The 24,271-nt window shown below is 40.8% G+C and overlaps 1 protein-coding gene across 2 annotated transcripts in view; it reads left to right on the top strand.

Moving 5' to 3' along the window:
- The first annotated feature begins 1,773 nt into the window (after nucleotides 1–1,773).
- The window catches only part of LOC117416108 (latent-transforming growth factor beta-binding protein 4-like), a 37,587-nt gene continuing 15,089 nt past the window's right edge, over nucleotides 1,774–24,271 (top strand). The window contains exons 1-17 of one of the 2 annotated variants that reach the window (XM_034027168.3): nucleotides 1,774–2,216; nucleotides 8,759–8,980; nucleotides 10,517–10,749; nucleotides 10,973–11,075; nucleotides 14,449–14,517; nucleotides 18,280–18,402; nucleotides 19,625–19,789; nucleotides 20,082–20,192; nucleotides 20,741–20,893; nucleotides 21,541–21,669; nucleotides 21,840–21,965; nucleotides 22,087–22,212; nucleotides 22,547–22,666; nucleotides 22,919–23,044; nucleotides 23,211–23,336; nucleotides 23,614–23,739; nucleotides 23,856–23,981. In XM_034027168.3, the coding sequence (XP_033883059.3) occupies nucleotides 1,976–2,216; nucleotides 8,759–8,980; nucleotides 10,517–10,749; nucleotides 10,973–11,075; nucleotides 14,449–14,517; nucleotides 18,280–18,402; nucleotides 19,625–19,789; nucleotides 20,082–20,192; nucleotides 20,741–20,893; nucleotides 21,541–21,669; nucleotides 21,840–21,965; nucleotides 22,087–22,212; nucleotides 22,547–22,666; nucleotides 22,919–23,044; nucleotides 23,211–23,336; nucleotides 23,614–23,739; nucleotides 23,856–23,981 (2,425 nt within the window). In that variant the 5' untranslated portion in view covers nucleotides 1,774–1,975. The remainder of the gene's footprint in view (nucleotides 2,217–8,758; nucleotides 8,981–10,516; nucleotides 10,750–10,972; nucleotides 11,076–14,448; nucleotides 14,518–18,279; nucleotides 18,403–19,624; nucleotides 19,790–20,081; nucleotides 20,193–20,740; nucleotides 20,894–21,540; nucleotides 21,670–21,839; nucleotides 21,966–22,086; nucleotides 22,213–22,546; nucleotides 22,667–22,918; nucleotides 23,045–23,210; nucleotides 23,337–23,613; nucleotides 23,740–23,855; nucleotides 23,982–24,271) is intronic. The other variant, XM_034027169.3, reaches the window with a different exon arrangement.

The following is a 24,271-nucleotide window of genomic DNA, read 5'->3' as shown; positions in this document are numbered from 1 at the left end:
GATGGACAATGACACCTGTGCCTTCTGCCAGTTCTGTTGTCAATTCAACGCTTGTCTTCTTTCTATTCCTTAAGGATATTATCTTCGAGTATTGCTCATCCTTGTTAGACATCTTTTTGGGTCTTCCAGTCCTGGGTTTGTCAATTACAGATGATGTTTCTCTGTACTTGTTGATTATGCTTTGGATACCACACCTTGAAAATCGAGTGATGCGAGTTATTTCACTCAATGTTTTTCCTTCTTTATGCAAGTCAAGGTTGTTAAATAGTAGAAAACACTAGTGGAGGCTTTGAGTGAATTGTTGATGCTCATAATGCACCAGAGTAGAAAAATATATACACATATATATATATATATATATATATATATATATATATATATATATATATATATATATATATATATTTCTGCAAAAAATGTTTTGCTAATACATCAGTTAGGGTTGATATTAAAATGATACAAGTAGGGAAATGGGATGTTACAGTTTTCAACTTAAACTCTGCATCCCCTCCTTAGCAACAGTGGAAAGGGCAAGGCAACAATCATCAGTAATTGCATACAACATACAACTCTGTAGATAACACAAGAGACATCCATCATCATGATCCACTGGTCCGCTGCCATGTCATGCTGGGCACCATGGAGGGTGGGGGGAATACAGAAGGTGAAACGTGCACTGTGATGAAAGATCCTGAATGGTCTACAATCGATGTCATGGCTGGTGCCTGGGTAGTTGCCATTGAGTAGAACATAAAATCAGAGGAATATTGCCAGAGATAATACATCACGTTAACATATTGAATTACTTTGTAGTTTTCCATATACTTAACGAAAAATGTACAAAAAAAAATTGACATAAATGTGACATTTCGAAACCTAACACGAAATACTGTACTACTTCCGGTAGACTTTTGCGATATGTTTGTAGTTTCTTTGATTACATGATGTTATTTAAAAGATTAAAACTATGTTCAAATAGTTTTTTTGTTTTAATTATGTCTAGATCCTAAAACTCTTGATTTATGCAAAACTTTTGGCCATAGCTCTGCTGGATTCGTTAAAAGATTTAAACGTTTTACCTGGAGGATGTGACAAATGGCCCATTATTTCAGCAGCGAGGCTGTAAATTACAGTAATTTAGAGTTGCTTTCAAACATGAAAACCCATCTGGCGAGGGCTTGCATCTTCAGGACTGTGCCCAGATTCAAACACTTTTTACAGCCTCGGATCTCTGATTCCTTCCCCTGCCAAGCATCTGCAGGATCCAACAGCGAAAGGAGTACTCTGTATATCAAATTATATATTTTTTGCCTGTGTTTACCTAGGTTGTTTTTCCAGGGGTTTTCTTACTAATGATATTAACTAGAACCAAGCTCTCAGAAACATGTATCATTTCTAAGTCCACCTGTAACCCTAAACCTTGCAAGACTAATTCGCTCGTGAAAAACGCAACTTAAACAAAACTAGAACATCCACTAGGGGCAGGGTGGTGAAGGTTAATGATCACACCAGGAATGGATCAAACTGCTATGCAATGGGAGTCTTATTTCCATCCCTGCACTATAATGTCTAACCATGCAAAGTGGCAGCATTCTATTTTGCTTGGCAGCGAAAAGGTTAAAAGATTTTCAGCACGGGGCTAGTAGAAAAAAAATGAGATCCCAGAAAAAAAAAAAAAGTCCAGCACAGTGAAGAGTTAACAGAGTAGCGTGATGGATGGGAACCCTTACAAACATTGTGTTTGGACCCCAGCCCAGTCAATGCTTCGTATACTGCTTCCAATTAAGTGGACAGGCATTCATTTCCAAGCAAGCTTTGAACCTTGCTTTCTTTCTTTTTTTCGTGCGTGTCTGCATGTGTGTGTGTGTGTTTCTGTTTGGTCGTCATGTATTTTGGGAAAAGGGGAGCGACTTGCAGCTAAGTCACAGCGGGTGAACAGTGAAAGAGAGAGTTCTTTTTCGACGTTTCTTCTAGGATGAACAGAGACATGGACCTGCTTCGATCTGCCCTACTGTTTTACATCTTTGCTTTGTTCCCCTCCCCAGCTAGGAATCAAAACACTGCGGGCGAACGCATTAAGGTGCTGTTTACTCCAACCATCTGCAAGGTGCGTTGCATTGGGGGTCGCTGTACCAACCACTGTGAGAGAGGCAATGTCACCACTGTTTATAGCTCTGAGCGAGGGCATTCACCACCGGGAGCTGGCTTCAGAGTCTGTAAGTAGATTTTAATTTTCCCTACTATGATTCAATTGAAGGGAAAACATCTGAAGTGAGAGAGCGAGAGAGAGAGAGAGAGAGAGAGAGAGAGAGAGAGAGAGAGAGAGAGAGAGAGAGGCTTTGGTAATTTTCAGCAGCTGTGTAGAGAAAAAGTGCAAGGAGAACTGAACCCTGGAAAGAGGTTTTCAATCTCTCGCCCTCTTTCTGTGTATTGTTTTTATAATATACTTTAGTTTTTTGAAAACTAGTTCTATGTTACCCTTCTGGCACTATCTGTATTATGTTAGGGGGTACATATTTTAAAAGAACAAAAACAGATAAATTGAATGTTTAGGGATAAATGTGCTTTGAATTATTTCCATTATCTTCAAACTGATTTCATTGACAAATTAATTTTCGAATTTGTTTTTAGTGTGTCTAGCAAAGTACTTTAGTAGGCAAAGTCCACTTTTTTTTAGTTTCTATTGCCTGTCATGATTTTACCATATCAATCTCTTTTCGTGTTGAAATTCTTAATTGTAGAACTACCCAGATTATCATAAATTATTAATGATAATCTCAGATGTCTTCTTTACCAGCATGGTGTATTTTATTTAGTTGGGGGAAAGCGTTTCAAACTATATAGCAAAGCTTCATCAATCTGGCTCATGTTATTTATAGACCCAGGTTTATTATAAGTCAGTAATTCAGGTTTAAAATACTTTTTATTTTATCTATACACCCCTGCATACATGAAAGCAAACTTGTTAAACCAAAGAGTGTTCTTTAGGACATGTGTTTCCAGCGCTTGGTTTAGCAGGGAGAAAGCCAAGGCAAGTATGCTCTGCTGAAAGGGAAATGGATACTGTGCACTGATGGATACTGTCAACTGAACGACAACCAGAGGCACAAGGGCAGGATTAGATTCAGTACGGGGCATTATATCAGAAAGCACAGTTACATCGTGTGGTAAAATGCATTGTATAAGTAAAATTAATGTTTATGAGTCCAAGTTTTAATTTTAGTTGATCTTGTTTAAAGTTTTAGGGTAAAATGTATTGAAAGGTTCATTTATAAGAAACAAAGTAGACCAAGGATTTGGGAAATGCCTTCTTCAGTGTCATGTACCCCATATTAACGTCTCCTATAGCAAAAGTACAGCAAAGTGTAATAAAGCACAGGTAAAGCATAGGGAAGAACATTTAAAGAAAATTGAGGCATGGTAAAGCACATTAATAAACATGGCAAACTAGTGCATAGTATAACTATGCGGAAACTACAAAAATACAGTGCAAAAATATCGTGGTAAACTTTTATAAGGGACAATATACTGAATAAGGACATCAGCTGAAACATTTGTCTTAGTTTTGCATAGTTTTACCTTTGAATTCAGTTTGCGAGTTTTGAAGTCAGGGCTGTAAAACTTAGGGGGTCGATTTGCTCGCTCGCTACTCTGCTGGGATAAACAACTTGTTTAGAAACATCTTACAGCACCTGTGAATTCATCTCTTTAATGTTAAAATAGGGGCATCTAATTGGGAGGAAATCAGTCGGAGTGGAATGGGATACTTGTTTGAAAGCAGTTACGGTTCAGTTTTGGATTAAGATCCCAGTCCCCCAGACCATTGGCGCATGTCCCCTGTGTTTCCGAACTCCAGGGCATGTGTCTTTGATTTGCGATTAAATGTTTTCAGAGTGCTAATGTTTCAGCTTCAGCGTTTTGGATCTTCTCAGGGAAGAGAAGTCTTTCCACATGCCATTCAGTTGGCCAGGAATGACGTGATGCTTTCCCTCAACCCATTCAGAGTGATTTGCTGCGGAGATGTAATGACCCAAACAGTGGCGGAACTAAATAAAAATTCCATTGAATTCCATATTCCGTACATTTCCAACACAGGGGTAAATCATTAAGTCTGTATTAAGATCCTTCACTGTTTTGATTTCCTAATTAACCCTTATTATTATTATTATTATTATTATTATTATTATTATTATTACTATTAATTAGGCATTTAGCAGACACTTTTATCCAAAGACACTAAGGGTGAATTATGCATCACAACTGGTACTGCAGAGTCACTTAAAATAAGACTTCGGTTTTATCCGAAGGACGGAGCACAAGGAGGTTAAGTGACTCAAACCTGGATCTTCCTGGTATCAAACCTTTTTCTTTAACCACTGACCACCAAACCTACCTACTTTTGCGACACCTCTTTTGTTAGGAACCTATTAGGAAAAATCCTGGACCACTTGGTGCAGTCTTCAAGGCTGAGAGCAATTAGCTGTTAGTTAAAACAGGTTCTTAAAAGATTTATCAAGAGTTTGAAAGGTGGATGATAGTGGGTGCTTGAGTAGTTGGAGCATTTGTATCCCAGACTGTTACTGCAAATGGGGAAACCAAATTCTAATAACATCTGAAACTGTTCCGAACTTTTACTGAGCTTCCATTTGGGTATGTTGTCCTGGCATACCCTGGATTAGTCTGAAAGGCTGAACGAATTTACTTGATTTAGTTAAGCATCGATGCGGATTGGGTCGCCTGACAATTCTGGCGATGGCTACTTTAAAGACTACTGATGACTGTTTTAGAATTGTCGTGAACCATGAATGATTTACTGAGCAGGACAGAGACTTCGGGCATCTTCCACGGTCACTACACAATCCATGGATCTCAATCCAATCATCGCCATCCTCTGTCCACCTCTCTCGACCAACAGCGGGAAATATCAATGACAGAATACATCCATCAAGACAGCTTCCAGAACCTCGTGGAGTCTATGCCACATTGAGACAAGGCTGTGTTGAGGGCAAACAGTGTCCCAAGCCACTATTAAAAGAGAATGGCGTACATCAGATGTGTCGATATCTTCAAACCGTAAGAAACAGCTCCTTTTACTCTACTCTATGGAAGTCTTTGATGCCACCCAAGAAACCTAAACTGGACGTGATCCACTTGTCTATAAAACCCTGCTTGTGTGAAATTTACCGTGCCGTAAAATTCACCCATGGTTCCCGTCGTTAATGAACATGGCACAGAACAGTATGTAAAATGTGTCAAAAACTTCTGCAATTCTTTATCTCTGCAGCTGAACGTATTGTAGTGGATTAGTGTAGGGGTACTTGGCATTAAAATACAAGCTGCAGAGAGCAACTGCAACTCTCTCAGGCTCCCAGAGGTTGATGTCATTGTTTTTGTGGATTAATAACAAAAACAACTTGTCTTTTTTTTTTTTTTTGGATGCAAAGAAGAAAAAAAAACATCTGGGATAAAAAAAAAATGCTGACTGTATAACATGATGTATTTTTTATTCTGTGGTGGATATTTTTCTTAATTTAATTAAACCAGTTTAGTTAATTAAGGGAAAAGAATCTGCAGAAAGGTTTTACAGATTTGTCTGTGTCGTTGAATAAGGGTTGTAAAAGTTTACACTCTCTTTAAAAATCCTCTTTTCATCTAATAGGAAAAATTGATAATATATAGTATTGACAACCAATTACTACTGTGCGTCTATTGCAGTAATATTGTATCCTGATTTATCTTTTTAACTTTTATTCAGTTGATGGTACTGGCATTTAGTGTCCTGGGACGATCCAGGGAAAACACGGACTGGAAGCAACCTTACGTTGAATTGTTTATTTGGCAAAGTGTAGTGCTAAATACCAGGGATCGTTCATAGATTTCTCTTAATGCTAGAGAAGTAGAAGAAGGTGCATCCAAAAACTGTATACATTTTATGGGATGCCATTTAATAGAAATGATGTACATATTGTCTTAAGCGATTGAATCCTTAAATACTGGAAAGGAGAGAAATGTCCAACTTTCACAGAATGGAAACATGTAATACTGTATGTATTACAGCTGGGGAGGCTCTACCAGACAGACACAGGAGAATTAAACTTCCTAATAATGTAGGGCCCCTTCCGAAAATTAATTACAAAAATAGATCTATGATATCTATTACTGTCGTCTTACTACAGCGACTTTTAAAAAATGTTGTACCATTTTTATCATGCTATTCCTAGTGTGTAATAGTTATCATTGAAGGTGTGGGTTGTAGGTTTAGATTTATACATGTATGAAAGTTGAAATTCCCCTTTAAATACTAGACAATAATCCACTTTTTACCCGGTCTACTTATTCCCCAGGACACCGGCACTGGGACATTACGAAGAGATATATTAAGCAGGTTTCACTGTTAACAGATACGGCAGATATTTCATTCAGGAGCTGGAATGGGCTGGAGTTGTTCTTCTGTGTAGTTTATTTTAGTTTTTGCAGAATACTGGACTTTTTTTTAACTTTGTACATTGTTTTTTAAATATTTGCAATGAATCTCCCTCACTCCCCCTTTTTTCAGCAATTGAAACGTATGCTCTGATCCTTCCAGTTGTGTTGAAAACAAACACTTTAAAAGAGGCAATAACAGCCCCTAACCTCTCCAAAAGAAATCAGAGTAATGGCTTTAGAACTGCATTGGGCATCACTAATGCAACAGTGCCATTCCTTGCCAAGGGGGGCCCCCTATATTATCACAGGTAGAAGCCGAGTTGGCAGTTAGGAGGGGCCGGGTGCTGAAACATGCTTTCTGCTGAGCTCTGGAGCAGGAAAACCCCGTTCAGCCCCTCAGAGGAAGGGCAGAGCACTGAAAGTGAATGATCCTTGTGGATTTTGGAAGGGTTTCAACTCCAGCTCAGAAAGACAAAAGGGGGCACCAAAAGGTTCAGATGTTTAATGAGTGTAACTGTGCGGGCCTGGGAGAAGACCACAGTCGTATTTCACCCTCCATGGTACAAGCCTCTCTTGTTGGAGGTACTTTGAGTCTCGGCTAGATAGATTACTCCCACAGCTCTCCCTCCTTGGCATATGCTTGCTTTTCCTTTATACTGTACCTACTGTTTTCCCTTTTTTGTCACTATTTGTTATAGTAAAATTGTCCGTACACAGAATCTTCAGCTACAGATTTAAAGGGGTCAAGTTAACCTCACCATTACTGGATCTTTAAAATAAAGGCCACCCCAGAAATCTAACCATATTGCCAGGGTTCCTTTAGAGTTGCCTACAACAGACTCAAAAGGACTACAAGATGCCAGAGAGGCAATATAAAAAAAGTCCCATCTTTAGTCTCCTATTTATGTGAAGACAACCATACAGCTTGCATTGCGGAGCACAAAAGGGACATTATCTCAGCTTTTGTAAGTCAAAATCATGGAAGAGAAGTGAGAAGAAAGGCGTTCTGGCATAAATCGGACCGCCAGAGAGAACGGAAGATACATTGAAGCATCCGTGCTTGGAACTGTTCTTCATACGTCAGACTTTGGTAACTAACTCAGCTTTTCCAATCTTTTATTAATACCCCTTTCATTAGAGCTCTCAATGGGCAGCCTCTGCTGAGAAAACGGAAATTAAAAAGACTCTGGTAATGGAAACGATATCCTGAGGCTGGTACATTGATACAATTGGAAGATCTGGAACCTGGCACGGATTTGGGACATGCCCAAGTCATTTTCTAACAATCGCAAGAAGGTTTCTAGCTATTAATTTACTGCAAGGGATCGCAATTAGTTTTCTAGCATACCTTAAAGGTCGCCAACACACCGATTACAAGACAAAGTGCAATGATTCATAGAACCCTTGGTGTCGTTTGTGAGTGGAGAGAAGTTTAGAAACCAGTTGCCAGATTAAATTCCAGCAATTTCTGTTTATCAGGGCTTAGACGTGGCACAGAGTCACACTCATGAAAAATGAATAACATATTTCGAAACAGGGCTTTGAACCAAATATCAGCTGCATTATTCATAAAATTCATGTTTGAAGTATCCTTCTGGATAGAGGCGTGACTGAATGTGACTGACGGTGTAGCTTCTGCAAAAGCAATCCTTGTTTATTATTATTATTATTATTATTTATTTCTTAGCAGACGCCCTTATCCAGGGCGACTTACAATCGCAAGCAAATACAAATACATTCAAGTGTTACAATATAAGTCATACAATAAGAACAAGAAATACAATAATTCAATAATAAGTGTGACAAACCGTTTAACAAGTTCTATTGTATTTTTGGTTTGCTGAAACTACATTTTAGATTGTAAAGTTAGAAAATTATCACGCTAATGAGGGCAACACTTTACATCAAGCGCCTCTCATTACTGTGTACACAGAAGTTACTTTGCAAATACATGTGAGCTGACACATAATTACAATGTTATTATGCACAGTTACAATGTGTGTCATGTGTTACTAATGTATGCACGAGATCTGTAAGTACACAATTGTATCAGAAAAGAGTAAGGATTAGGAGAGTTAGGGGGCTAGGGTTAGGGTTATATTGTGCAAAGAGATTTGCATATTAAATACATTGTAACTATACATAATAAGAGTGCAGTTATTTGTAACTATGAATTAAATACACAGTAATTAAAGAGACCCAATGTAAAGTGTTATCCTAATGAGATTAATATGCTTTAAGAATACATATAGTAAACCACAAGAACCTTGATACCAGCTGTTAACCAGCCTGAACCCTGAGCTTTGCAGTGAGTGTATTTTGTTTTTTCCAGTCTTATGCCCGCTGATGTGTCAGAACGGCGGAATTTGTATGCAGAAGGACCGCTGTCTCTGCCCCCCGAATTTTACCGGGAAATTCTGCCACATCCCGGTCTCCTCCTCAACCAATGAGATTGAGGGGGTGGCCCAGAATGGAGCAGCATCATCCAATCAGAAGGGACTGCCCCAGTCTGTGTACACCCTCCCACTGCACAGCCACCAATCACAGCAAAGCGGTAAGAGATAGCCTGGGTACTGTGATGTCACTAAAGCTGAGGGAACATGAAGCTAAACTTGGTTTCTGGAGACTAAGTTTCAGGCTACTGTATGGCATACCAGGGGAGACTCGGGGTTTCATACAGCAAATTTGACACATGATTTAAATAATTGATATAGAATATGAAAGTTTAAAAACACAGGAAGCCCTTGAAATGCAATGGTGTTGATTTGTAATGGATAAGCCAGTACACGCTATTATAATGGTTATTTTTTTAATAGGGATCTGCTGTACTGTACAGCTCTGGCAAAAAGTTTTGCATCACCTATAGTTTTAGGATTGAGACATCATTAAAAAAAAAATATATATGAACATAATTTAGATCTTTTAATTAACCTTATGTAATCAAATAAACTTTTGGCCATAGCTGGAGCTCCAAGTGGTCCTCTTCACTAGCAGAGGTTATAAATCTGTGCCTCCTTAGTCAATCTGGGAACTGGCGTGTGCCAATGTTCTCAACTGGGAATGCAAATGCACAGCCAAGTCCTCTTGCCAGAAGCACTGTTAACAGAATGTTGAATCATCAATCACAGAGTAAGTGTCAAGGGCGATCCCATTTATGGCAGACTTCCGAACCGAGCCAGAAATTCAAGCTCTGCCAACATGTTTTTCTTACTATTTTTTTACAAGCTCTTCTTACTATTTGAATTAGGATGTTTGGGTGATTGTGCATCTTGATCGACTCTTTTCAGAAGTCCCAATACCTCTGCAGCCACCATCTTCCCCTGGTATGCTCCAGTGCTGAACAGTATTCTGAACAGCAGTTTTAGGTTCAGAATCTTTCCATAATGTGTCTGTTTCCGTTCCCAACAGTTGGGACAACAGCAAGATTAATTTGTCTAAGAAGTTTTTCTTTTCCTTTTTTATTTTTGGTGTTTTCGGAAACAGGTGTTTTCTTTCAATCTGAACAGACTGCGGGTTATTTAGAAATGTCACTTCCTAAAGCACACACAAAGGGCACCTCTGTCACGGGTAGCAGCTGTGCAGACAAGGGGGAACGGTTACTGTGTCACACTGGTACGACCAGACTGTGTGAAATACTGAGGAGACAATTAAGGGATGGACCATTTTACTAAACAACCTGGAAACAAAACAAACAAAAAAAAAACCTAGAAAATATACCTTAGGAGGCTGATCTTAGACCTAATATCTGCATTGAAGGTTTTTGTAAAAAGAAGAGGCATGTGTAAAGGGCTTTGAAGAACAGCCAAAGCCAAATGCTAACTACTTGTTTGAGGCTCAATTCCAGTAGCTACCATTTTAGCAGCCGAATAATAAGATATCAAGTTTGCAACAGAAGCCTGGAGTAAATCAAAATTGTTGTACAGCCATAACCATTCGAAAAGGGGGTTAGTGGGCTGTTTACAAATGAACATACATGGAACATTCCCTTTATATAACTAAAGAAAGTGTGTTTAAACCTGGAATCTGGACCCCTGGTATAAAGTATAATCTTCAATTACCTCATGTTGTAAAATGTCGTTCTGTCCAACAGGAGGCTCGGAGGTGGTGAAGGTGCATGTGCTGCACCCCCTAGAGGCCAGCGTGAATATACACCAGGTGCAGCGTGTGAGAGAGGGGCCAGCACAGGGGCAGGGGCAGGGCGATGTCAGCGCAGACAGGAGGGCACCGGTGCCCAGGATCCAGGCTCAGACCATCCGCGGAGACTCCAGCTACTCAGAGTCATCCGGATTCGGATACTGTTTCCAAGAAGTCCGGAACGGCCAGGTAAAACACCAGCATGAAGCGAGCCTTTAAAAAACAAAATGAGACTGGGGTTAGATCCGTTCCTCCGTCACGCAATCAAAGCAATGATTGGATTTTAAGTCATGTTAAATAACATGTGTTGTTTATTAACAGCTTGGTCTTAAATTGGACTGTGATTGGACACCCCTACACTACTGCATTCAGTATATTAACTCTCTCTCCTCCTCTCCTTGTTGCCCTCCAGTGTAGCTCCCCTCTGCCTGGACTGAGGACCCAGGAGATCTGCTGCCTAGGTCAGGGGAAAGCCTGGGGGATCAACGAGTGTGCCTTGTGCACATCCAACCAGGGTAGGTCTCCACTGCACCGCAGAAAATAGGAGGTACTTCCAAGCTGAATGTTTTACATATTGCTTACATTGAACCGATTGGCCCTACAGTAGATCTATAAAATAACATGATGTTGTGGCAATGTGCCCCGCCCATGTGTGCATACTATGTGTTGTATGTTGCGTGCGTGTTTAAATGTTGGTGTATAGTCATTGGTACACGGGATATAAACGGGTCTGTGTTTCACGTGTGATTTAAAAAGGTAGATTTATATTTAGGCACGAGGAGGGCACAAATCACTTCACGTGCTGGTTAAATGTAATATGTGAGCACGGGGTTGCACAGAATTAATTCACGTGCTGGGATTCAAGTGAATAATTAATTAGTAATTGAATCCCAGCACAACAGTATATATAGATGCACGTTTCATTCAGTCAGGGTTGGGTGTTCGGTGAGTGGAGAACGGGAGAGAGAGGAGAAAGTAAAATAAAGTAAAGTGAATTAAATTGATAGTTGTTTTCACTCACCGTGTTTGTTCGTTTGTCTGTTCACTGTTTAGTCCGTTTTGTTTATCTGTTTATTTTGGCGTAAGTGCCGTGTCCTGTTTTGTGTTCAAACCTTTTATTTTCTGTTCTGTTTATTTATTAAATAAACAAACCACATCTCTCTGTCGTTTTATTTCCTGCCTCTGGTCTGACGCCACCCACTCCGGCCGTCTTTGTGACAGATGTCTAATGATCACCTTCAATTTTTAAGTACTAAATTCTACCATACATAATATATCATAGTTTATATATAGTTTACTCTTCTGTGAAGGGTACCAAAGCATAGCACCCATTAACAGACAAGAACAGGACAAAGCAGCACTAACCTGAACTAAAAAGAGTACAAACTGGCTTGTGTTTACCTAATTTAGTCTACACTGGTGTAGTAGAATCACATGGGTTCAAATACTGATGCTGAAATGGAAAATGAGAATGCTCCTGGTGGCTGAAAGGAAATGACAGCTAGAAAGAACTCTTCAGGTCCAGACCGAATCATCCGGCGCACATTGTGCGTCTGCGTGCACAGCTATTCTGCAGCCTGGCTCTAACTGCTCCACTGAGATTCAGTTTTACTTCTCTATCCTTTAATCCTTGAGATTAAAGCTTTTAACTTGAGGATGTAATCCCTCAAAGCATTACTCACAAGCCTCAAAGGGACTGAGTAGTTTAAATAGAGATCGGGATTCAAATTAAGCTTAGATGGGCTTGCTTAAAAATCAGGGAAGACAAAATTGCTCTAAACGTGCACTAAAAGAATGAGGCTTGCTGCATTCCAAGCTGTCAACGTAACTTTTGTTGGACAACAACTAGACTTGTAAAGCAGCAGTCCATTTGGAAAAGGAATCAAGCTATTAAACTGTCCAGCTGCACTCCTGTATTGTACTCATCTCTCCAGTGTGTACTCAATGCTGGACAAAGTACTTGTGTTGCTAGTCAGTTTGGTATATCTGTAGCTTCTTTCAAAACCCTACATAAGAACCGATGTGCTGTATGCAGTGCCAGATTCGCCTGTTTTCTCTTTGATGAATCGGTAAGAACAGAAATGATTCAGCTTTTTAAAAAACAACTTTGTGAATGGTTGACTGTGCTGGACAAAGGCAGAAGGTAGCAAGTGCTGAAACACTTCAAAAACAAAATACAGAAACAAAAGCTGCCTAACAGACGTCCAACAAAATCACTCTATGCATCAAAGCAGAAGACAGCTAGCCTCTCCCTGCAGTCCAAAACCAAACTACTGCAGCACAGAGGGCCAGGCTTAAATACAGGTGGGCCAGGCTAAACTGGCAATCAATTAACCAATTCAGCCTGACCAGCTGCATTCAAGTGAAAACTAGCAGATCTTTAAGGCTCAAAATTAACTTTTTCCTAGGAAATGTATAAAGTTATAAATGTAATAATGTATTTAACATCACAAAAATAAACACTATCAGCCCATCACACACTAACAAGCTGCAGTTATGTAATCCAGGCCTTTATAAGGGTGCAGGGCACTGATTCTAACTCACTGATAGTAACACCAGAGTCCTAAGCGAACCTTTTATGGTGAAGATTGAGTAGACCCATGGGAACCAGGGAGCAGACTGTGCATCAGTCCTGTTTTCCAGTCTGTGTAACTGTTTTTTCTTTGTTGTTCTCGATCAGTCAATGGTCAGGCTGGTCTGTCAGGACTATTAATACCAGAGGACCTCACTATACAAAACTCTTAATTGCTCTGCATATCAGTAGTTGCTATATATACATCGTGGAGACGTTTCCTCACCCGGGCACACAAAACCTGATTTTGGCAGATGTAACTAGGCTTTCCATATTTGTCCAATATTTTTGTATGCTGTATCCCATCGCTAGTCTGTTGTCAGGAACTCAAAAATAGTTTATAACAATCGTAGTTTATAAAACAAGCATACAAAATGGTGTATCACCGGAGTTTTCTGAAAACGTGTGCTTGCATTTATACTTGCTATATTGCATAGTACTGTACTTCAGTACGTAACTTTGTGATTGAAAATACAAACCCTTTTACTATTACTTCAAAGGAAATAAGCATTAGAATAAAATCTGCATTGAAACAATGGAGTGTTAATATAACAAATACTAGATAATAGAGATGAACATTTTTTATTGACAAGAGATGGACTATTTCAAAGACACTGATCCCTAAAAAATCATGAGATTTCCCCAGACAAGGTAATTATATTTGCTGCACCTTTTAGGAGACAGAGAGGAGAGAAAGAAAGAAAGAAAGAAAGAAAGAAAGAAAGAAAGAAAGAAAGAAACACATGTAGAAAAAATAAAGTAAGAAAAAAGTAAGAAAGCAAAAAACTACCTAAGTCTAAAAGTAGGTAAATTAGATAATGATTTTCACATGTGACGTACACCTTGCGCTATTACACACCTGTAAATACTTAAACAGGCAAGAAAACAGACACACTTTAGTCCTGAAATGCCAGCTGCCTGTGTGTCTCTGAGACAATTACCAAGAGGTTTTTTATTTTTTACCATTAGGGGCTGGCCAAAAAAATTGAAACTAGAGGGTATGTCAGACCTAGCCACTTTGTCCTTAAACTTGCTTTAAAACAGCCTACGTCACCCAGACCATAATATAACCTAAAAATACATTTATTATTTACAAAGACATGAAGGTTTATATGAGCATTAGTACACTCTGCAGCAGCCATTACCTGTAGATAATTGGGGTTTGATTATCTTGGAGGTAAAGAGCTTCAGATCACTAGATTTGTAGTTTTGTATCCCATTTATCAATGTAATATTTCTGCAATGCACTTTCACAGTGCTCTGTCGCGCTTGTATGGAAAGTGACCCAGTGAAGTAACTGGAGTTCTTGCCCTCAGGGAGCGGTGCTGGTGTGGCGGGAGGCTGTCCAAAGGGTTTTGAGAGGATCAATGGAACACAGTGTGTGGGTGAGTTACCTTTTTTCATGTCTGTAGATTCCCACCCCTGATACAAGCTTCTTGAAGGAATTATAGGCAGGTCATCTTTGAGGAATGAGCCGCACCCTTTAAGCACCTCACAGGCTCCTCAAATTGAATCAGTGACTGTCCATGGTCACCCTACACCCTATTAACAGTGTTATGGCAGGTGTTCCAAAGGACAGGGGTCCATAAGAGGGGAATTCTGCCTACAAGTGATGGCAAAAAAATGAAATATTTACTATAGGACATTGTTTCACCTGGAGACAATTCAATTGGCTTGCCATATTATCCTCTGTGCATATTATTCCTACTTTGCATCCATTTTGATATGCAAGCACCCTCTTTAAACAATACCATGTTTTATTTATCACATCTCATAATGCTAAACAAGATACAAGAGAAGATGGCGTTCACATTAATAATGAATTCAAAGTAGGTAAATATTACTTTAAAAGTGGGCTCCACTGGATTTGATACACGTGACTATATAAGAATGTGGCAATAGTTAATTTCTTCAAATATACTCTCTGGTGGTTCAAGTAAAGGTGAAACAAGTTTGATTGATTGATTGATTGATTGATTGATTAAATCCACCCTTGTCCATTCACCTAACACCTCTGATTGTGAGCTGTTATTGTGTGCAGTTAAAAGAGCCAAGAGACATCTAATTGCGAAAGACAGGTGCTCTGAATGCCGACAGCTTATCCTTTATTAGACTAATATATTTTTACCGGAACGGAGAATTTTGGAGCCCAGCAAAATGGAACTAATATATTAGCCATGGAGCAGTATTAGAACCAGTGTATTTATATTGGAATCTGTTCAGAGTACTGGATTATATAACCATCTCTCTTCACTCCAAACCCAGTGTGTTTCAGATATGTTTTTGTTCAACCAAAAGGCTGTTTACAGCCACCATGGCTTCAATTAGCCCAACATGTTTGCACTGAAACCATTATACCGCATGCGTCAGATTCTGGGAAAGCACAGAACTGTGTACAGGAGGCCTCTCGTCTTTGATTAAGTCAAATTGGGAGTAATTTTAATCTCTGTTGAAGCTGAGAAGTTGCTGGCTCTTTTGGGAATAATTCATATCTGATGGATGAAGAAAGCTCCAGCAAGCAGCAATGCAGGCAGCCAAGGAATTTCTTTTTCAGACTGTATAGTATGATGTCAGCTCGGAGCAGAGTAATACATTTCGCAAGGGCTGCAGGGTTAGTAATTGCCTGTGACACTGCTGTGTGTATTGCGCAGCACAAATCATTTCAGTATTTGTTTATGAAGATAACTAATAGTACACCCAGTTTCAAATCCTTTTTAGGTCATGCAGTTCTGTGCTATGGATTAATCTACACAGTTGTCTCTTATAGTATAAAAGAGCATTTTGGGTGGACAAAAGGATATGGATCATTTTACACCATGGTTTATTCATGGTTGAATCGTAAACGATTAATATGGTTAACCACCGACAGACCATGCTTGGTCTATGGCACCACAGCCAAGCCATATTCGTACACAGTTTCATTTTTATAACCCGGTAATATTGCATTACAAAACCATCCTATTGCTCTGAATGGATGTGTGGAAACGATAACTGCATTAAACTAAATGGTCTTCCAGCATTAATTCCAATGCAATATGATTGCAAAGATTGTAATAAAAATATCATTTATTTGGTGTTGTGTGTGCTGATGCACCATGGAGGCCACAAATAGGCTGATCCCTGGAGCCAGCATTGCAACAGCGGACCAATAAGAAACCCACTGAAGGCTCATATACTACAGTGAAGCTACGTCTTGGTTGATCCCCACCAATAATATCTCATTTCATCTTGGCAAGTCCAATGTTAGCATGAAGTAAATAACAGCTACTCTCATGTAATAAAAATCAGAAACTGTGTGATTTCCTGTTCTTAGTCCTGCAGAGGTATAAGAAAATGGTTTTAAATCGCAAACAGGGATATCATGAAACAATCACAGTCAACAATGGTAGCATGGTCTACCGAATGTCCGTGAAATCAACTTATTAAGTGCATCTGGGTTTCGTAATCTAGACTGATGGCTTTCTCTGCTGGGGTCAATTCCAATTAGTAAATTTGTAATTATAGTTGCAATTACTGCAGCATGACTGTAACTGGAATTAAAGCATTACATTTACAGGATGTATAGAGAGCGATTCATACAGACACTATGCCCTTTTAAGGCTGGCAGTTTGCTGGGACTTTAATAACTAACTAAAGCAGCCATAGTTTTAAAAAATAAACCTTACTGTATAGAGTGATGTCATTCCTCTTGAATCCCTGGCTTTTTGTATTAAGGTCCAATTAGATTTGATTAAAGTGAACAAGCATATTAAAATAAATATAGATGGATTACCTCAAAGAGGGGAGGGTTAGTTGCAGAATATGCAGCACTGTATTCACAGCACAAGGGAGGGTCTGTATTTTACTAAACGTTTGCAAATGTTTAACCAGAAATGTCCTGTTTTATGGGGTTCTTGCAAAAAGTTTAGGGTCCTCATTCAAAAAATGAATTCTGTCTGTCTGTCTGTCTCACTCTACATTATATAGACATTTTTGATTGCTTTGATTATTACGCGGTTATATAAAGACCTTCTGTATTTCGATGCATTGTAATCCAGTAATTCAATATTGGGAATACTGGGTGTGATAAACTAAATCTACTTTCATAAAAAAATGCATCTCACAGTTTACATTTTATCCAGTATCAGCGTGCATCGTTTTTTAAAGCAGTTGAAAACATCAGCACAGTGGTCTTTACTGCCTTTCCTGTAAAACAAATGTATTAGCATAACAAAAAACACACTTCTGCTCATTTTCTTCTGTGCTACCCACTGATTGTATGATTGAGAGGTTAAAGTTATACCCTCTACCCACGGAGTCTGCAAACAGGTTACTGGTGGGAAAGTGGAACAAATCTTTTTGGTTCTGGGAAAAGTTTCCTGAAAACAGACAAGGAGAGTGGAGAGTGAAGCAATGTGCATGAAATGAAAAAAAAAAAAAAACAGAGGAAGGATTAATTAAAAATAATAATTAGGGAGTGCTATGTGGATTTTTTTTCAGCTGAAAGCGGGCACTGTTCTCCATTGTTCTCTGTGCCTGGAGCGTTGGGATGAGTGAAAGGCTAGCTGGGGACATTTTTGGAACACAGGAGAGAGCTGGAGCCAGGCCACACAACCCTATCCCAGGAGAGACAGGCAGCTTCACTGTGGAGGCACGCTAGCCTGTCTGCCAGCCAGCTCACTTTCACAATCCCCTCTGCATCTGGTTTAACCCATTAGGGGCCCTCAATTGGGCCAGGCTTGCTACAGTTGCGTTTTTTCAAACTGACGAGGTGCGGGTCTAAGTGACGTAGTCGGCTCATTCGCTCGCCTCTTATGCTTCCTGGATGCAGTGGGCTCAGCCTGGCAAGGGCAACAGGACACATCACAATACAAACTGTATGCAGTTTGTCCCAGGACTAAATTTATTTAAAAGAGATTAGTGTATCGTTAAGCTGAGGGAACACAAAGCCACTTTTTCAGGAACAGTGGCTTGAAACATGGTTCCAGGAGACCGTAAGACCTAGTTTGAGGCAACGTTGCTGTATCAAACCCCAAGTCTCCCCTGGTGTGCCGTGCAGTGGCCTGAACGAGTCTCCTGAAACCAAGTTCCAAGCCGCAAAGTGGCTTCCCCTCAGCTTTAAACTCATAAGTGGAGTCGTGACTGAAATGCGTTTCCCTCCCATGCAGATGTTAACGAGTGCTCCCTGCCCAGGTTCTGTCAGAACGGGGAATGCATGAACACCCGGGGAAGTTACAGCTGTGTCTGCAAGACAGGCTACATACTGGATGCTTCTCAAGGACGCTGCATTTGTAAGTAAACCACTGTTGTGAAGAAGAGATGCATTTGCACACGCTCTGGAAGCCAGTGCAATGAGGAGGGGTGTCATTCAGCAAGTATGTGACTTTACCCCACTCTGTTGCTAAACAAGATTCAAGTTCATGTGTTTAACTTAGCAGAACGAACTCCCGAATAAGAAGCTTTTTCTTTTTATAGCCCTGCTAGGCCATTCTGGCTAATTGAGTAAGCCGACCCATTCACCACCCAGATTTACCCGAGCAGTTTGAATTGATTTTGACAGCCCAGTTCACACAGGATGTGTACTGAGGTCTTCACAACCCTGATGTCTAATTAACTACGTGTTGGATATCCTTAAAGGTCAAAAGGATAGCACAAGACCTCGGACTTGCTGGGTGTATTCTGATTACTATTACAAAAGTGTTAAGCTAAAGCTTACAGCAGACAGTAGGCTACAATATCTAGTCAACTGTGCAATATTCTTTCCAAATTCAGTATGCTGCCATTGCCAGTCATGCTGGGTTTTGCTAATAGTTCTACTAGGGTTTTTCCATGATTATAATAGGATGCCAATAGCATATTCAATATTTGATCAGGGATCATTATACAAGTCAAGAGGTTTTTTTTTTTTAAAGTTTGACATGTAAGCTATGGTTGGGGTTCAATTTCTATGGTGCTGCTTTTATCCTTATGCTAAAACCCATTAATAATCAAAATGCTACTTTCTTAATAAGTCTGATCCCCACTGTTGTTCCTGAGAATTTATGTTCACACCACAATGCAAAACACTACCTTAAAATCATTATATATACACAAACAATTGTACAAAAAAGAATCGCTTACATTTCTGTTCTTATGGCAGGACTACAGCGATGGAAATAAGACTCCCATTGCATAGCAGTTTGACCCATTCCTGGTTTTACAAGGAGTTTAATAGGACTCGCCTGAGCTTGTTAACTATTCACTGAGGCTGATCAAGCTTCTATCAAAACCTGGAATGGGTAACACTGCTATGCAATAGTCTTATTGCCATCCCTGGAACTACTTACATTACAAACACCCATCAGATTATTCATCAGGTCAGTTATTTTCCAAATGCTGGGATCACAGGGTCATAAGGATGGCAGCACTGTATTTCAAACTGACCCAGGTATTGATCGGTTGTGTTGGTGTGTCCGTGTGTGTGTGTGTGTGTGCCTGTGTGTGTGTGTGTGTGTGTGTGTGTTTGCTCTGCAGCCCAGATGGTGATCTCTGAGTTGAAGGGGCAGTGTTATCGCATCCTGAAGACGGGGTTCTGCACGCTGCCCATCCTAAAGAACATCACCAAGCAGATCTGCTGCTGCAGCCGAGTGGGCAAAGCCTGGGGCCGGACGTGCGAGAGATGCCCGCCCTTTGGATCAGGTGAGCGGGCACGACCGCACTGCAAACACATTACCAGGGATGGAAATAAGACTCCTATTGCACAGCACTTTCAAAGTAAATTTCAAGCCCTTGCAGTCATCTTCAGTGAGATTGCTATCAAATGACATGACATGTACATGCTTTTGAATACCCTTCAGCAGGGACTCCCTGCATGATATTTGTACAGTATATTCTCCTATTGCATAGCACTTTCCCCCAGTCTGGGTTTTAAAGGATTCACCAGTGGTCAACAGGCTAAAATGTGTCTTATTCATTTTCATTTTCTTTGCAGAGGAATTTAAGGAGATTTGCCCAGCAGGGCCAGGATACCACTACTCAGCTTCCAGTGTTAAAATCAACCAGGAGCGGCAAACCTTAGTGGTGCCTCCTAGAGCCCAAACACGTGAGTACAGTGCACATCTTAACCTATATACTGTATATCAACTTAAAGCAAATCTTACTGCTGACACCTCTTGGTGTGTCAAAGTTTCTAGATGGCGCTGTGCATCAGACTGGTCAGCTGCTATCTGGTAATGTACATTGTTTATCGGCTTACTAAGTGGAGTGCTAAACCATTATTTGCAGTGTTAAGTTTGCTCTTATTACAATAAAATTGGTTTGTGCAACAGAAAAAAACAATCCAGCAGTGACATACAGACAGCCAGTGGCATGTTGGATTTTATTTTTGCTGGTATATATTTTTTACACACCAAAATACTGAGTCATTGAAGAAAAAAAATATATTAAAAGGAGGGAGTCGTACAGCTTTGCATCTGTTACAAAAATGCTATTTAACACACTGAATACAAAAGCAAGTCAAAGGACATATCTTTGGAACCGTTTGTATCAATTTGGTCATGCATGGGTATTTGTTTCAATAGCTTACTGGACACATTGTCAATGTAGATCAACTAACAAGAGATTTAATTTTTTTCTCTTTTGTACTTATAGCCCCTCTGACCCCTGATGTTGGCAACGAGAGAGAGGAGAGGCAGCCACCGAGAGCAGAGAAACCAGTGCTACCAACACAACCAGTAAGACCAGTACAACCTGTACAGACATCCACCGTCACCACCACAACCCGCGCTGCAACACGTGCCCCAGGTACGTAGTGTCTGTCTGTCTGTCTGTCTGATCAATCTACGCTACAGGGTCATTAGAAAACACTGCCTTTTGTGAATGTGCTGTCCCTCACACAAATGATTCACTTGTATTCTGTACTATATAAAAGCTTCATCTCCCTGTTTGAAATCAGTCACAATGTGACTGCAAGGCAACAGATCTGACTGACTTTGATAGAGGGCTGATAGTAAAGCTCAGTTGGCAGGTGCTTATCTACCTAAGCCTACAGCTATCGCCAAAAGTTTTGCATCCCCTATAGTCGAATGAAACCTGATACCACTTCGTAGTTTTCCATATACTTTACGAAAAAATTGAAAAATGTGACCAAAGCAACATTATCGCCTTGCACCTCATTTTCTAGTGCTATAGCTCTTTTCATTCTGTGCTTGTATTTAATACTTTAATTGAAAAGCCACACAGCAAGACAACGAGAACTACTTTAACAGAGGAGAGCTTAGCCATCCTGGCCTGGCTCGTTCAAAAGAGCATTAGAAGTGATGGTGTCTAGGTATATGGGAGGTATAGCAAGCAAGCACAAATTAAATAACATTGTAATCCATCTATCTAATATCTGATTGGTGTTGTCTTGTCTCTCCTCCCCCCCCCCCCCCCCCCCCGCCTGTGGGTAGAGGTGCAAGTGTGTGACTTGAACCCCCAGATCTGTGGAGCGGGGCGCTGTCTGAAGCAGCGAGGAGGAGCCTACACCTGCCTCTGCAACCAGGGCTACCACATCAACCCCCAGCAGACACGATGCGTGGGTAAGGAGCACAGCCAGGGGAGCAGTTCTGAGGCAGGGAGACTGAACTGCTTCCTTCTTCAGCCCCCTAAGAGAAAGGGTGCTCCCTCCAGCACCACTGCTTGTGCTGAATAGAGACAAGTGCTCTCTCTTTGTCTCTAGTGTGTAACAGAGCGCTGTGTTGTGTTTCAGATGTAGACGAATGCAGCCTGAGCCCGCGGCCCTGCACTAATGGTCAGTGTCAGAATACAGCTGGGAGTTACCGATGCCTGTGTCCATCTGGGTTTAGACTGGGGCCACAAGGAGCCAGCTGCACAGGTAACTCACTTTCTAAAGGGTTCAGTATGTAAGTTAATAAGTTGTAATGCTCAAGTACCTGTGCTTGGGCAGACTGCTTCGATTGTTAGTGTGAGCGTCTGTCTGTCATTTCTGTGCTCAGATACAGATGAGTGCCGGCAGTCCCCCAGCCCCTGCACTAACGCACGCTGTGAGAACACACCTGGCAGCTACAGGTGTGTTTGCGCTGCTGGATACCAGCTGGATCACCAGGGAGCTGAGTGCACAGGTGAGGAGATGATCTTATACGCTTTACCCATGTACAGCTAGGGCCAAACGTTCTGCATCACCCAATAGAATTAACTAATTATGCTTCATCACATCAAATGAAACCTGCTGAATAATGTTATGTTAACATATTGAATTACACACTGCTTTGTAGTTTTCCCATATACTTAACGCGTTTTTGGATACCACTTGAAAACCACTTATCCTATTATGCTGAAACTCTGCAAGGACGTTGTTTTGCACAGGTTCATTGTATCAGATTCTAGGTCAGCAAAGCTTTGAACACAATACCTGCTGCCGACTATCATATCCTGTGCTGTCTTTCCCTCCCTCAGATATCAACGAGTGTGAGAATGCTTTAACCTGCCCTGGTCAGGAATGTGTTAACTCCGCTGGCTCCTTCCGGTGTGTGCCCTGCCAGCCTGGTTACCAGCTACAGAACAGCAGATGCACAGGTAGTTCAAATGCCCAATGCTTCCCTAGGATCTCCTGTGCCCATTGGAAGCAATGTACCACTGTATGCAACGTGCCATCTGTTTTCTAAGTCAATATTTAATACGAAAAACTGACACAAATGTGACTTTTTTAAATCTAACATGAAATACTGTACTACTATTTATGGCTTCTGGCAGACTTGCGATATAGTTTTAAGACAAGTGCTCTCTCTTTGTCTCTAGTGTGTAACAGAGCGTTGTGTTGTGTTTCAGATGTGGACGAGTGCATCCTGAGCCCGCGGCCCTGCACTAACGGTCAGTGTGAGAATACAGCTGGGAGTTACCGATGCCTGTGTCCATCTGGGTTTAGACTGGGGCCGCAAGGAGCCAGCTGCACAGGTAACTCACTTTCCAAAGGGTTCGTTACCTCTTATGTAAGAGAAACTCTTCACATGACGTATTAACTTATTATAAAATCACACAAATGAAGATTGTACTCAGGAATAACTTTTAAATGAAAAATATTTTTATAAAACATAACCTTTGCCTCGCTTGTTCGTTTCAGATATCGACGAATGCCGCCTGACCCCACGGCCTTGCTCCATTGGTCAATGTGAGAACACAGCGGGCAGCTATAGATGTGTGTGTCCCACCGGCTACAGACTGAACTCACAGGGAACCCAGTGCATTGGTGAGCTGAGCACCAGGAGTTTAATGGAACAGGTTATCAAACCAAGCACTGTCTCCTTCTCAAAGAAAGAGCCTTCACCGCTACAATCACATACAGGTTGTTAAGTGGTCCGAAAAAAGCAAAGTAAAGCAATCTCCAACAGGAATCCATCATTCTGCTAGTCTACACACAACACAGCATATCAGCAAATACAATCCATGCTTCCCGACTATACTTATAGAGACAAGTGCTCTCTCTTTGTCTCTAGTGTGTAACAGAGCGCTGTGTTGTGTTTCAGATGTGGACGAGTGCAGCCTGAGCCCGCGGCCCTGCACTAACGGTCAGTGTGAGAATACAGCTGGGAGTTACCGATGCCTGTGTCCATCTGGGTTTAGACTGGGGCCACAAGGAGCCAGCTGCATAGGTAACTCACTTTCCAAAGGGTTCAGTATTTAATATGTTCTAATTCTCAAGTATCAGGGCTTGGGCAGACTGCTTCGATTGTTAGTGTGAGCGCCTGTCTGTCATTTCTGTGCTCAGATACAGACGAGTGCCGGCAGTCCCCCAGCCCCTGCACTAACGCACGCTGTGAGAACACACCTGGCAGCTACAGGTGTGTTTGCGCTGCTGGATACCAGCTGGATCACCAGGGAGCTGAGTGCACAGGTGAGGAGATGATCTTATACGCTTTACCCATGTACAGCTAGGGCCAAAAGTTTTGCATTACCCAACAGAATCAACCACATTTTCCTTCAGTAAGTCGAATGAAACCTGCTGAATAATGTTATGTTAACATTTTGAATTACATACCAGTTTGTAGTTTTCCCATATACTTAACACGTTTTTGGATACCACTTGAAAACCGCTTATCCTATTATGTTGAAACTCTGCAAGGACGTTGTTTTGCACAGGTTCTTCAGAGTATCAGGTTCTAGTTCATTTCCCTATTTCAATGA

The sequence above is a fragment of the Acipenser ruthenus genome, chromosome 7 (assembly GCF_902713425.1).
Source record: "Acipenser ruthenus chromosome 7, fAciRut3.2 maternal haplotype, whole genome shotgun sequence".
Lineage (NCBI taxonomy): Eukaryota > Metazoa > Chordata > Actinopteri > Acipenseriformes > Acipenseridae > Acipenser > Acipenser ruthenus.
Note: the sequence above shows the minus strand (reverse complement) of the source record. Positions and strands in the feature narration are given on the sequence as shown.